We start from the raw sequence: 14137 nt of genomic DNA, 5'->3' as shown, positions 1-14137 counted from the left end.
TAAACAGAGAGGTTTTTTTTCTTTATACTGGTTTTATTTATAATTTGAAATGACAAGATTCATAGTAGCATGCTTAAGATTAATTTACTGGGCAAGTGGTACATAGCTTGTTACATCGTTCATGCCTAGCTGTGAATGCGTGATTACTGAGTGATTATAGGGTAGTATCTGAGTAGGAAGTAAGAGTTTTTAACAGCCGTCGACATCAACTGTGACGGGGCAGGGAGGCTGAGGGGCTGGCTCAGCAAAGAATATAAATAAAGGACAGAATGATGCAGATAGAGCAAGACATCTGAACTTTTCTTCAAGAAGGCCATGCACAACGGTTGTGTGATTGTTCAGGTAAAGAACTCCTTAATCTCATCTCCTGACCACCCATTTCTTTTTCTTTACCCTCAAGTATGCAAAAATAGCGTAATTAACTTCAGCATGAATAACCTTTTAAATTCAGAGCTTGAAAATGAAGGCTAAAGTTAAAAATAAGTATATTTATATTTATATTATATATATATACTGCAGTAATTTAGCTGATATGTTTCTTGCAGCGGTAACAGTTTGTTTTTGAATGCAGTAACTAACATACAGGCTCTCTCTGGCCTTTCAGAGATGAATCGTGCTCCATGCTTCCTGGCGTTGGGGCTGTGCCTGGCTTTCTCCTACCAACTTTCTGCAGGTGAGCGAGCCCTCACAAGGATCACTGGACACAAGCTAAGACTGGACATGAGCGTAGTCATGAGAGTCCCTTAAACCTGTTTAGAAATACATGAAATGCATGTTTGAAGTTCGTTTGTTAAATGTTCAGTGCTTGTACCATTACATTACATTACAGTACAGGCATTTAGCAAAGGTACAACGGCAGTGTCCTACTAGGGAATCGAACCAGTGACCTTTAGGTTACAAGACCAGCTCCTTACCCATTACACCTATAGTGCTCATATACAACTTACAGTTGTTTGTATTTGTGTGTGCATTCTCATATATGTTTCTTTGCAGAAGAGAGTCTGGGGGGATCGTTCATTCTTAGTGCTGTGGAGGATGCCAAGAGGACTGTTGATGAAGCCTACAAATACTCACGAGAAGAGTAAGCGGACAACACTCTCTCACTATCATTTCACACTGTAATTTGTTTATGTGTTTATAAGTGCATGCGTGTGTATGTGTGTGTGTGCATGTTCCCTCTTCCCCAGTGAAGAGCCAGGTATGTGGCTGTCCATAACTCTGTGCCTCTCTCTGTCTGTCTGTCTGTCCCTGACAGGAGTCTGTCCCGTGTGCAGAAGGGGTCGCCCAGGCCTTCAGATATTCTGCGTCTGCTGAAGCAGCCGGCCCGGGACACACGCTCAGCAGTGCGAGCTGCAGACTACATGGACTACACTCTCACACTGATCCAGCAGAGGGCGCACCACCTGCACAAACGCTCGCTCAATGTTACAGGTCTGAGACACAGACAGATATTACATTACATTATAGGCATTTAGCAGACGCTCTTATCCAGAGCGACTTACACAACTTTTTACATAGCATTTTTTACATTGTATCCATTTATACAGCTGGATATATACTGAAGAAATTTCGGTTAAGTACCTTGCTCAAGGGTACAACGGCAGTGTCCTACCCGGGAATCGAACCTGCGACCTTTCGGTTACAAGCCCAGTTCCTTACCCACTGTGCCACACTCCGTCAGACACACACAGACAGACCACCTCTCATTCCCATAAGCTCACAGAATCTCTCTCTTTCTCTCTCTCCCTCAGATCTGCTCACCCCTGATGAACTGGGCACTATCGCCCGTCTGACAGGCTGTGCAGCGCGAGTCCGGCCCCCGTCCTGCCACCTGATCCCAAAGATCAACACGTACCGAACTGCCACGAGCGTCTGCAACAATCTGTGAGTGACACGTCCTTTCACGCCCCCTTTGTGGAAGCCAAGACTCGATTATTTGACTCTTGAGGTGCTGCCTGTAGCAAAGCAGAAGCAGGTACACTATGTGACCAAAAGCACCTCGACGCCGCTTGGTCTGGGGCTGTTTTTCACGGTTTGGGCCAGGCCCCTTAGTTCCAGTGAAGGCAAATCTTAATGCCTCAGCATATAATGACATTCTAGAGAACTGTGCGCTTCCAACCTTGTGGAAAAACAGTTTGGGGAACGTCCTTTCCTGTTTCAGCATGACAACGCCCCCATGCACAAAGCAAGGTCCATAAATAAATTATTTGATGCTGAGTTTGGTGGGGAAGAATTTGACTGGCCTGCCCAGAGTCCTGACCTCTACTCCATCAAACACCTTTTGGAAGAATTGGAATGCCGACTGCGAGCCAGGCCTTACGTCCAACATCAGCGCCAAACCTCTCCAATGTTCGTGTAGCTAAATGGAAGCGAATCCTTGCAGCCATGTTCCAAAATCTAATTCAAAGCCTTCCCAGTAGACTGGGAGGCATAACAACACAGGTCTAACTCCATATTAATGCTCATGGTTTTGGAATGAGATGTTCACCACTACTTGCTTGATACTCGCCTATTGTTCCTCGTGAAATTCTCTCAAAAGAAGAGGGTGGAACCGAGTTCTGTCTCTAGCTTCTGACTGGCTCAGAGGGGTTGGTCAGTTGAGCAGATTCTGAATACTGATTGGCCAAGAACTAGGCATGAGAGCACTGAAAGGAGACCGCATCGACCACAGTCACGTTATTTCATTTCTGATAAACACTTACTTCAAATGGGCTACATTTTGTCCATTTTATTTCATCTCTTCCCAGGAAATTTCCTCTGCGTGGGGCCTCCAACACGCCCTTCACCCGCTGGCTGCCCCCTAAATACGAGGATGGGTTCTCCCAACCCAGGGGATGGGACCCCAAAAGAAGCTACAATGGATTCTTACTCCCCCTGGTATTTTTAATCACTATTATTGTTGTTGTTGTGTTATAACCATCCCAACAACCAGATGAGACAAATAAAAGCAGCATGATACTACTACAGTGAGGCAAGCACACATTGCAGCCGCAGTAAAGCCTGCATGTTTTGTATTACCTCCAAATTTTCCTCCTTTCCCTTTCTCCCTCACTTCATCTGCACCTCTCTTCTTTCGTTCACCTTCTATCAACCCTTCACTACCCTGTTCTCTCTTCCTTCTCTCTGTCTCTCTTTCCCCTTCTCGAGGTCCGAGAGGTCTCCAACAGGATTCTGGCCGCATCTAGGGTGGGCAATGACCAGGCGTTCACCTTCCTGCTGACCATCTTTGGCCAGTGGGTCGACCACGACCTGACCTCCACCCCGATGTCTCCCAGCATCCGTTCCTTCAGCAACGGCGTCAACTGTGAAACAAGCTGCGAGCGAATTAGCCCCTGCTTCCCCATTCCGGTCAGCACGCTCCCTCTTCTCAGCAACCTTTGACACGTTCCATCTGCCATTTAAACTCCACATACTTTCTGTTGTTTTAATTGGACGCTATATTTCCTATCCAGTGCAGACATTTCGATCAGACACACATGACTGGGGAGTGTGATCTCGATCCCCATTCTACCCCCCTTCTGTCTTTCATCAGATCCCGAAGGAGGACCCTCGTTTTTCCCAAAATACCAGATGCCTCCCTTTCATGCGCTCCGCACCAGCCTGCAAGAAGGGGAACAACGTTCGGGAGCAGATCAACTCCCTGACGGCCTACCTGGACGTGGGGCAGGTGTACGGCTCGGAGGACGCGTTGGCCCGTAACCTGCGTGACTTCACCAACAACGGGGGGCTACTGCGCATCAACCAGAGATTCAAAGACGGGGGCAGGGAGCTCCTGCCGTTCACTACCAAGGCGCCCAACATGTGCGCGACTCGTCGGAAAATCACCAACTCCTCTGGACTGGAAGAGGTGCCCTGCTTCATAGCAGGTGAGTGCCAGCAGAGTCGCCCCCTGTCTGTGTAGGAGCGTAGTGCACAGTTTGCAACAAGAGGTTCAAATATCAGGCAGGAGACAGCTTTAGAATGACATTGCATTTCTCGGGGAGGTGAGGATTTAGTAAAATATGTTGACACTTTTTTTTTACAATCACATTAAAACCACTTTGTAAAGTGGCTGAAAATAGTTTAAATAACCATACATTATCAAAGAGGGATGTATTCACCACACATCCACCAAATGTCTATTAAAAATTAATTTCAATAACTATAATACACATTTCAAATCAGGCATAAAATCCCTATTTAAAAAAGCTTCAGGATTGTTTAGGCAAGGGCAAGATGCCCTGCTACCCTACCGCCCCACTGAACTCCTGCCAAACGGTCCCACCAAAAAGTAAACACACACACGTGGGTAAAAAAAACACACATTAGACATGCAAACAATATCCCCAATGCTCAACAGCACCAAATGCAATTTGTAAAATTTACACAAGCATCTCAAAATTCTGTGGCCTTCCGGTCTATGTGTGAATTTCAACTTTTAACCCAGATTCTCAGTAATAATTTCCAGCACACGCTTTGATGCAAACAAACCTTTAAGGTGAATGTATATTTCTGCACTGAAATATGACATTATATGTTCTTTACTATTTATAGTCCTCTTCTCAATAACATTAGTTTACGTCCTATTTTACAATATAGCCTAATGTTACGAACCACTTGATAAGAACATTACATAGTTTCATTGAACCTCATTCAGGAAACATATATACGATTACATTTGATCATAAACTGTGTGTAAGAACATTTCGATATTTATCTTGTATTTGTTCATGGCTTTTTCCTTACGTTAATCACATAAACAGGATTGTGCATAAAATATACAAAGTGAACATTCATCATCTCATACACCTGGGATATGCACAAAAACAAAGGTCTGCACATGTGTCATGAATCCCATTTTGGTTTTTCGTGGGAATATTTTTAAGACCAAAATAAAAACAATTTATGAAGAATTTTGTGAATGAGGCCCATTGTTGCTAAGTTTATTAAAAGACACTTTGTGATGTGACTGTTAAATAGCTCATTTTAAGATAAGATGATTGATTAGCTTTTTGTTCTTTGTGAGCCTTGAGAGATACATGGCTGTAAGTAGTATGATTAATAAGTTTCCTGTTAAATCTAACAAAATAATTATCTGTTGTTTAATGTGTATTAATGTAGAGAAATTCAAAGATGTATCATTCTTACAATCTCCCAACCACTGTTAGTCTTTATGAATGCTATTAATAATATGCGCTAATTCCAATGCATTGTCGTAAGCATAGATATACCAAAAAAAGAAGCAAAAATGCAAGTTTGTAACAAACATTACTTTAGTTATTTCTGTTCAGTTTAACAATAATAGTGCTGGTAAAGTATCTGAACTTCATTGCACGAGTCTGCAACTTTATTGGTGTTGTCCATTATCTGCTAACTCATAGAAATGAACCTGCGAGGAGAGTAGAGTATTCGATATCGATGATGCAGACCACAATTCTCTTTGGCAAATGAGTATTTCACTTACCCTCAAAGAGGCTGTTTTAGCAGGAGAGAATACTTTTAAATAGCCTGAAACTATGGGTGGGGATACGCAATGAAACTAAAACATTTATTGGCCATTGGTCAGGTCCCTCATGATGTCAACAGCTCTTAGTCCAGTAATAAATTGAACACCACCCGTTCAATCCTCACATAGGAACCGATGGCAACGTTTAGGCTGATATGAGTTGCTATTGCAGTACTAATGATTTCTCATACTGTTGCTGATGCTTAATACATACCATGCCCTCCTGGGAATCAAACCTGCAACCTTTCGGGTTACATGTGCAACTGAACAGTCATTGTATTACACTGCTGCCCTCTACCCTGGCGTAACCTGGTGATGTAACCCTTTTGCGCGCTCTTGCAGGCGACGAACGTGTGGATGAGAACACTGGCCTCACCTCCCTGCACACTCTGTTCCTGCGTGAGCACAACCGCCTGGCGCGGGCACTGCGCCAGCTCAACCCGCACTGGAACGGCGAGACGCTCTACCAGGAGGCGCGCAAGATCATGGGCGGCTACCATCAGGTAACAGCGCCACCAGGGGGCGCCACAGGAATGGGCCTCAGTTTGAGAGGAAAGGGGCCCAGAGTCACAGCGAGATTAGTGCACTACGGTCAGGGCCTGAGGCTTGTTTGTTCACCTGCGATTTCTACTCAAACATTCTGACTTTGCTTAAGTAACTACAGGAACCCTCTCTAAAGCTTTTAGCCAGTATCGCTGCATATAGACCACAACTCTGCTGTTCCCCACCACCCCCCCGCTCCCGCTCCCCAACCCCCTTCCAGGTGATCATATTCCGGGACTACTTGAAAGCCATCGTTGGACCCAATGCCTTTTCTCGTTTCCTCTCCAAATACCCTGGCTACAATGAGAAAGTGGACCCCACCATCGCCAACGTCTTCGCCACGGCTGCCTACCGCTTCGCCCACCTCGCCATCCAGCCCTTCATATTCCGATTGGATGAGAACTACCGGGAACACACAAAATTCCCCAGTGTGCCACTGCATAAGGCTTTCTTCACCCCCTGGAGGGTGGTCTTTGAAGGTTTGTAGAAGAGCTGCCTGTCTTCTGTCTTTAGAGAGGACTCACTGTAGACTTGTAGCACTGCATGCCGGAGATATGGGCTCTAGTAGAAAATCACTAGTCATTAATAAGTGATGATAAACAAGCATTGGTATGGGACACATGTTGGGGGGGGGGGTTACCTGCACACATCCAGCAAACTCAGCTCTCCCCCTCCTCTCAGGTGGGATAGACCCCCTGATTCGGGGATTGGTTGGCCGTCCCGCCAAGCTCAACATACAGGATCAGATGATGGTGGATTCGCTCCGTGATAGGCTGTTCCAGTTCACCGACCACGTGGCGCTGGACCTGGGTGCTCTGAACATGCAGCGTGGTCGTGACCACGGCATCCCTGGTGAGGATTATTATGAACCCCACTGCGCCTCCACCTCCCTTCCTGTCCCTGCCCTCCTCCCCAGTGTGCCTCCTCTGCCTCCCCCTGTCTATGCACCTCTACCCCAGTCCCTACGGCAAATCCTCTACCTACACACCCTCCCCAACGCCTTGCCCCGCTCCACTCTCTGGATCCCCAAAATCCCTGAAATGTTGTGTCTTTTTGTCCCATCCTTCTGTCCGTACTATTTCTGATTCACACTGTGCTCATCTCTGTCTCTTCCTCTGTTCACTCCAGGCTACAACGAATGGCGTAGATTCTGTGGCCTGTCTCAGCCAAAGAACCTAGCGCAATTGGCTCGGGTTTTGAAAAACCACTCTTTGGCTAAGCGACTTTTGAAGCTGTACGGCACCCCCGCCAACATCGACGTGTGGCTGGGGGGCGTCGCAGAGCCCTTCGTCCCCGGGGGCCGCGTGGGGCCCCTCTTTGCCTGCCTAATCGCCAATCAGTTTCAGAAGATCCGCCAGGGAGACAGGTGAGTTGGGAGTTTTTTTTGGTTTTTTTCTAATTTTAGGATTTGACTATGTAGTAGCAGCTGTCTGCTATGAGCTTGTCTCTTCTAACCGCACCATTGTTCTGAGTCAGTGCACAGGAATATCAGCAATGTTAGTAACGTGACCCCGATACACATTTCAGGTTGTGGTGGCAGAACAAGGACGTGTTCACCATCAGACAGAGGGCTTCCCTGGCCAGTGTCTCATTGGCCCGCATCATCTGTGACAACACAGGCATCAGAGACGTCCCCCGTGACCCCTTCCTGTGCCGCACGCGTGTATTCAGCTACACCAAGTGTAATGCCATTCCTGCCTTTGACCTCAGGCCCTGGATCCAGAAACGTAAGTCACACCCTAACCTAGACAAGACGAAAACATAAAGACACTAATATTACTGCACATACTTACACACATGCAGACACTTTCTAAGTGCAGACATTAGCGGAAACTGAATTTGAATTGCGGAACTCAAATTTGTTTTGCAGAAATTTGAATTTGTAATGCTTTAACTGAATAATTGTATTATAAAATTACATTTGAATTGCATAACTTGACTCACAGGTGCAAAGCAAATCCTCCAGTTTCGTAGCGAAGGCTATGCTCAACTAGCAAATTATTATTATTATTATTATTTTAAGTTGTGTTTTTTCCTTCCATGCTTTTCCAAGTAAAAAAGCAGCACATATGAAAAGTGAATGTAACTTTTCGCTTTGCTAGCTATAAATTCTAGTGTGCTAGGTAGTGCTTCACTTCGGTGATTACTCAACTGCAAACTTCCTGTGAATCGTGTTTCACCAAGCAAACCAACTGCCATTTTGAAATACCTAGTAGCTACAAATGATTTTAATTTTCAAGAAGTGAATAGAAGTGAACAGCCTTACCAAACAAACCTACATATATGGCTAGACTTTATCACCAACATGTAGCCTAAGCTTTTACTTGCAGCAGTATGTATTTATATGATATGGCCAATAACGTTAGTGCTCCTGCAAAAACAAATGATGTATGCAAAGAAGTAATGTCATATCTTAATAGCAGGTCTATCGGGTCTCTGGTGCTTTAAAGCATAATGTTTCACACAAAATAAGCAAGGTATTTGTCTGGAATACACAGAAATAATTAATTCAGACTTACATACTATGGCTGTTGTCGTAGCAAAGTTAAAATATCATTGCATAGCTTGCGCGTATGCATGTCCGTATTTTTGTAATTTTGTTACCAATACCTACTAAATGACAATTGTAAACAACAATGGAGATTAAAAAAACTTGTCTACTGTTTGCAATCATACTATCATTTGAATGCTGTTTTGGCAGGTAGGCTAACCCTGCTGAAAATTCCAGCTAAGACCAGCTGGGATTCTAAGATGGTTTAACCAGTATTTTTGGAACTTCCAGTTGGTCATAGCTGGCCTGTGGCTGGTGAAAGCTGGTTAAGCTGCTAGAGTAAGCTGGTGGTCAACTGGTGGACTTGCTGACTATATAGGCTGCTCAGCTGGTGAACAGCTGGTTGGGTAGCAGCTAAAAGTGTCAAAAACACAGCTTAAACCAGCTTGACCAGTTTACACTGGTTTGAATTCAAATTTTCAGCAGGGAATTCAAGAGTGAACACAAGATTTCAAGAGTTTACAGAGATGTCTTTGTGGCTAGCTAATGGTAACACATTTGTCACATTAATTATAAAGGATATGTCAAATTAGCTAAAGCTAGCCCTTTTCCATTATAGAGTGAGCCTATATTACATTACATTACATTACATTCATTTAGCAGACGCTTTTATCCAAAGCGACGTACAAAAAGTGCATTTTCATGATCGTAGACAACTGCTGAACACGGGTTCAGTAAGGTACAATTACTTATTTTGTAAAGCTATTTCTAGCCGAGAACAAAGAACACTATCCTGGTCTAACATCTGCAAAGCCAAACTAGGCAGAAGAATAAGCTAGAGTATTAAGACAAATACAATTTACCAAGAAGTGCAGGGATGGGGCAACATGTAACAAGTGACAGGAAAAAGGGTTTTTTTTTTTGTTTTTTTGTTTTTTTGTTTTTTTAATATATATATACACAGTGTGGTGGTGGTTATTCTAGGTATAGTCTGAAGAGATGAGTCTTCAGGCCACGGCGGAAGATGGATAGTGAGGGGGAGGTTCGGAGAGGGACGGGGAGTTCATTCCACCACTGGGGAGCTAGGGTGGAGAAGCTCTGTGATCCCTTTGGGCGGGTGGGAGGGGTTGCAAGACGCCCTGCTGCCGCAGAGCGGAGTGGTCGAGCAGGCACATAGAATTGAGTCATGTCCTGCAAGTAGATGGGGGCTGTCCTGTTGGCGGCAGTGTAGGCAAGGGTCAGGGCTTTGAATCGGTCGCTCCAACTTGATGCAGAAAGTTATTGCAATAATGCTAATGTAAAACAAGTTAAATTTGCATATGATGCTAGACTAATTTGATCACTAGAGATGGATTAGAGTAGATCTTAAGGAAGGAGCTAAGCTAGTGCCATCCATTGGCAGCCATTCATAGAGCTAACACTGTTAGCATGCAGCCTGTATTGTCTAATTGTATATAGTACAAATAGTACAAATAGTACAAATTCAAGTCATGCAGTAAAAATTCGATTTCTGCTGGCGCTAATTTCTTGCATATAATCTTGCATGCACGCACAGAACCACAGACACACACCCATAAACACACACACACAACTTGTCACCATCATTTTGTCATTTGTGATGTTTGACATTACAGGCTCAGATGGCAACCAGACTGATATCAGCAAATTCCAGGTTAGTGGAAAGAAAATACTGTTGTTTGCTTGCTCGCATGGCCATCTAAAACCATGTTCATTCTCACCAATCCAAGCCTCACAAGATCTTACGTGAAATCAACCACAGGAAATCCAGTCCTGCAGTGTGTTTATCTAATGGCTAGGTTTTCCTCCAGTTACTGATAACTGTGGGTGAAGAGCATTGATTTCTAAAATAGCATGAATCCAAACCTTCTGGTTGGTCTGTCAGGGTTTTCTTTATCCAAGCACACCATGTGAATCCAGCTCTTCCTCTCAGTTCAGCGAGAAGCCCCGCCTCCAATAGCAGACATGCAGTCAACAGGTCTCTACCTTCTCTGAATTTCAGTTTCAAAACGAGATTCTGATCCAAAGTGGTGACAGGAATATCCAGGACAATGAGGTAAAATGAGACCTTGTTCTCTTTGTCTTCCCCTAAACATTTGCAGCAACAGATTCCCAGTACATGTGTGTGCGTGGGTGTCTATGTGTGTGTCAACAGGGGTGGCCAGGGAAACCTCACACCAACATACCTTATACTCTTAGGATTTCATACCTTAAAATTGGTTAATACACCAACGGGAACTATGTTGAAGAATCTGGGTCAGGCCATACCAGAATAAGCAGAAGCCAAAGTGTTACTGCAGGCTTTGGAACTTGGTTTCTTGGTTGCTTTGTAACTTGGTAACTTGTATCCTTGTCACCATAATGCTCACCTGGAAAGGGTTCATTTCCTTATAACCTTAAAACAATGTGTTGTATTGTAGATTGACCTGAACCAATAATAATATATAAAAAGGAAGAAATCTGAAACCCTTGAATTCCACCCCAGATCATAAAGTATGCCAGGAGAAAAAGGGGTGTCCCTCCCCCTCTTTCAACTACATAAAATGTGGGCTTGTCTTTACATTTTAGTTGGAATCTAGGTCTGGCATTCTACGTTTCAGGCCAGGTCTCTTTGGAATATTCTACTGTCTGCTGGTTTTTGAACCTTAGTCTTGGAGCATTCTTGTGATTGCCTTGTGAGAGCCAAGATATGGTTTATCTTCTTTCATTTATATCTTGTGTAACTGCAGCTTGTCTATGTCTGTAACAATAGTTATAAAGCCTGTTGAATACTCATCTTGATATTGGACAGTGAATACTTGGTGTAACTTCCTTGACAATAGGACACCTACACATGGACAATTTCTACACACGCATGTGTATGTGCATGTATGTGTATGTATGCATGTATGTGTGTGTGTGTGTGTTGAAGAGGTGTAATGAGCTGTATTATGTAGTTTTACTGTCTCTACTTTACTGCAAGTGTTGTGTGTACAGCAGCTGGATATACAGTAATAGCAGGTGGAGTTGTGATTGTCTTGAGAGTGTATGATTCTTATTCTCCTTTACAGATCCCCTGGGGCCCCCAGGTCTGAAGGTTTCTCGTGGCCCCCAGAGTCTGGCAGACAGCAGTTAGGCCTTCACTGTTCAACTGAGCTTCAACTATCCCCAATCAAATTATTATCCTCCTGGAGATCATTGCCAACCGCCAGAACCCTCATCAACATGTAGCCAGAGGCATTTACCTTAGCAGTGCCTGAGTTCTACCTGCTTGTTTGACGGATTGATTTTATGTTTTGGTAAAAGAATGCATACATCATATAGTGCAATTTGTGCCCAGAGGATAGCACATTAAGAGCATTAGCAAACCCTTATTTTCAACATCTTCCTCGTTCTCAATACAAAAACATCAAATGATATACCACAGACAATAAAAACGAATCAAAATTTCATAATTTCAAAACTTTTCAATAAGAAGAACATCCTCAGAAAATAAACCGCCATACAAAGGATCAACCAACCATGGCTGATCTCACAAAAACCCACATGAATGTTGCCCGAGTAGAGCAGATTTAGTTGGTTATTGATCTCCACAAGTACTGCTTCAGCTGCTTTTTTTTTACATACATCTCTATGCTGACTCTTTTTGATGTGCAAGGGATGGCTGTTTCGGAGACAGACACCAGTGTAGAAAAAACATCCCCCCTCCCCCCACCCCCACCCCCACCACGACTCCCACCTCAGCTCCGCTGTCTGCCACTAGCTGGAACACCCTCGCGAGTCCCCTCCAACCCCTTGCAACCAGGCCTCAGTTTCTGTTTTCTTCCAGGGAAAGTAAAATCTCCGATTCCCTCGCACTCCCTGGGCAACGCTATGGCAAATTAGACCTCAGCCTTTCGGCTGGAAGGGCGCCAATCGATAGCTGGTAAACGAGCCAACATCACAAAGCATGGTTAGCGTTAACTTAACATTACGAAATGAGAGCTAAGGAAATGTTGGGATGTGCTATCCGTGCTCAGGAGACAGCTTAATAAATGAGTCCCAAGATTTACATAGCTCACCCATTTCTAACTCAAGACACCCGATTGTGACACTTTGGTCAAAGATGACGAAGTCAATGGTTATGGTAAACACCAGCTCAAACTCGATTCGCCCAGACAATTTGCTTTGCCATAATTGCTCCATGTAATAAACCGTAATAAAAACGCTGCACCAGTTAATGTGAAATCATTCACAGATCAATAAAAAAGTTGCTTAAAAAAAGTGCCGGTTGATACTTTATTGTGCAACGGCTGCTGTGTTTATGATATCTTGTATATTTGATCTTGCGTGCTGTATGTTCTTGCTTTCATGCCATTTCTTTTAGTGCACGAACACTGATTTCTGTGTTTTTCATGGCACAGCACAACAAGCTTTGAATTCCAGTTTTGGGTACAATTTCACTTAAATAATAATGAAAAATATATACAATAGAGAATTTGATAGATGTATGTTATTGATTCATGCCAGAACAATATGCTAAGAGTTGGTGGGGTAGGCCTCATACCTGTACAACACAGAGAGATTGACACTGTTCAGGCTATCTAAAATAAATAACCACCATTGTACACAAAATAGCCTTTGCGTCAATACAGGCATGTGCTTTTCCATATTACACCCAGACCTCTACATATGCAGCGGTTGATGCTCACCTCATAATTATACATTATTATGCCTAATCCTTCTCTAGCCACTTTTCCACCGCATGGTACCGGCTCAACTCGACTCGACTCTACTCGCTTTTGGTACCAGGAACTTCGTTTTCCACTGCAGATAGTACCCCCGTTAATGTAGCTGGTTGTCATTAGCGACGCCGCATGAAACACGTTGCTCTGACCAAACAGTGATCTGCAGTGTTTTCACGTCACCTTTTGGTATAGCCTCAGCTCGCTTGGAACCTCGACAGAGGTGATACCAAAAAAGGTACCAGGGGCGATATAGATCAAGAGGTAAGAGCGGTTGTCTGGCAGTCGGAGGGTTGCCGGTTCGATCCCTGCCCTGGGCGTGTCGAAGTGTCCCTGAGCAAGGCACCTAACCCCCAACTGCTCTGGTGAATGAGAGGCATCAATTGTAAAGCGCTTTGGATAAAAGCGCTATATAAATGCAGTCCGTTTACCGTTTACCAGGTACTATCCACAACTTTTGCCCGATGGAAAACCAAAAAAGTCGAGTAGAGTCGAGTCGAGTTGAGCCGGTACCATGCGGTGGAAAAGCAACTTATTTCCTTCCCTAGTGATTCAGGTCTGTTTTTCCCCAATTCTCCACTGGGAGGCATCTTGTGATAGTGTCTCTATAAACAGCACTATAGCCTACAAATAAAATTGAATTGAACTGAATTAAAGGGTGCAGCTCAGTTTTGTGTTGGCCTAGGGCTCTATAATGCCAACACCTCTTGAACAACACAGTAAATTGTTCGGGGTTAAATAAACTCTTACAGAGTATATATGTTCCCAACTGGACTCACATGTTCTCTGTCAGTGTTACAATTTACAGCGCAGAAGCGAATTACCCCCTGGAGCTGCATAACTTAAATGTAGTTCCTATTCAAACAACCGGTCAAATTCAGTTAAGTGCCAATTTGG

At 44.0% G+C, this 14137-nt stretch overlaps 1 protein-coding gene across 2 annotated transcripts; it reads left to right on the top strand.

Moving 5' to 3' along the window:
* Nucleotides 1-241: 241 nt before the first annotated feature.
* On the top strand, nucleotides 242-12823 carry LOC135239523 (eosinophil peroxidase-like). Of its 2 annotated transcripts, XM_064308220.1 has the most exons (16): nucleotides 242-342; nucleotides 605-673; nucleotides 994-1081; nucleotides 1256-1431; nucleotides 1752-1884; nucleotides 2748-2877; nucleotides 3148-3348; nucleotides 3533-3866; nucleotides 5828-5988; nucleotides 6249-6507; nucleotides 6710-6880; nucleotides 7157-7394; nucleotides 7556-7755; nucleotides 10154-10191; nucleotides 10540-10593; nucleotides 11588-12823. In XM_064308220.1, the coding sequence occupies exons 2-16, from the start codon at nucleotides 607-609 to the stop codon at nucleotides 11609-11611; spliced, it is 2274 nt and encodes a 757-aa protein (XP_064164290.1). In that variant the 5' UTR covers nucleotides 242-342; nucleotides 605-606; the 3' UTR covers nucleotides 11612-12823. The 2 variants fall into 2 exon arrangements, with proteins under 2 accessions (XP_064164290.1, XP_064164291.1); XM_064308221.1 differs by lacking the exon at nucleotides 10540-10593.
* The last annotated feature ends 1314 nt before the right edge of the window (nucleotides 12824-14137 follow it).

The sequence above is a fragment of the Anguilla rostrata genome, chromosome 14, assembly GCF_018555375.3.
Source record: "Anguilla rostrata isolate EN2019 chromosome 14, ASM1855537v3, whole genome shotgun sequence".
NCBI lineage: Eukaryota > Metazoa > Chordata > Actinopteri > Anguilliformes > Anguillidae > Anguilla > Anguilla rostrata.
The sequence above is the reverse complement of the archived record's forward strand: the minus strand, read 5'-3'. Positions and strand labels throughout refer to the sequence as shown.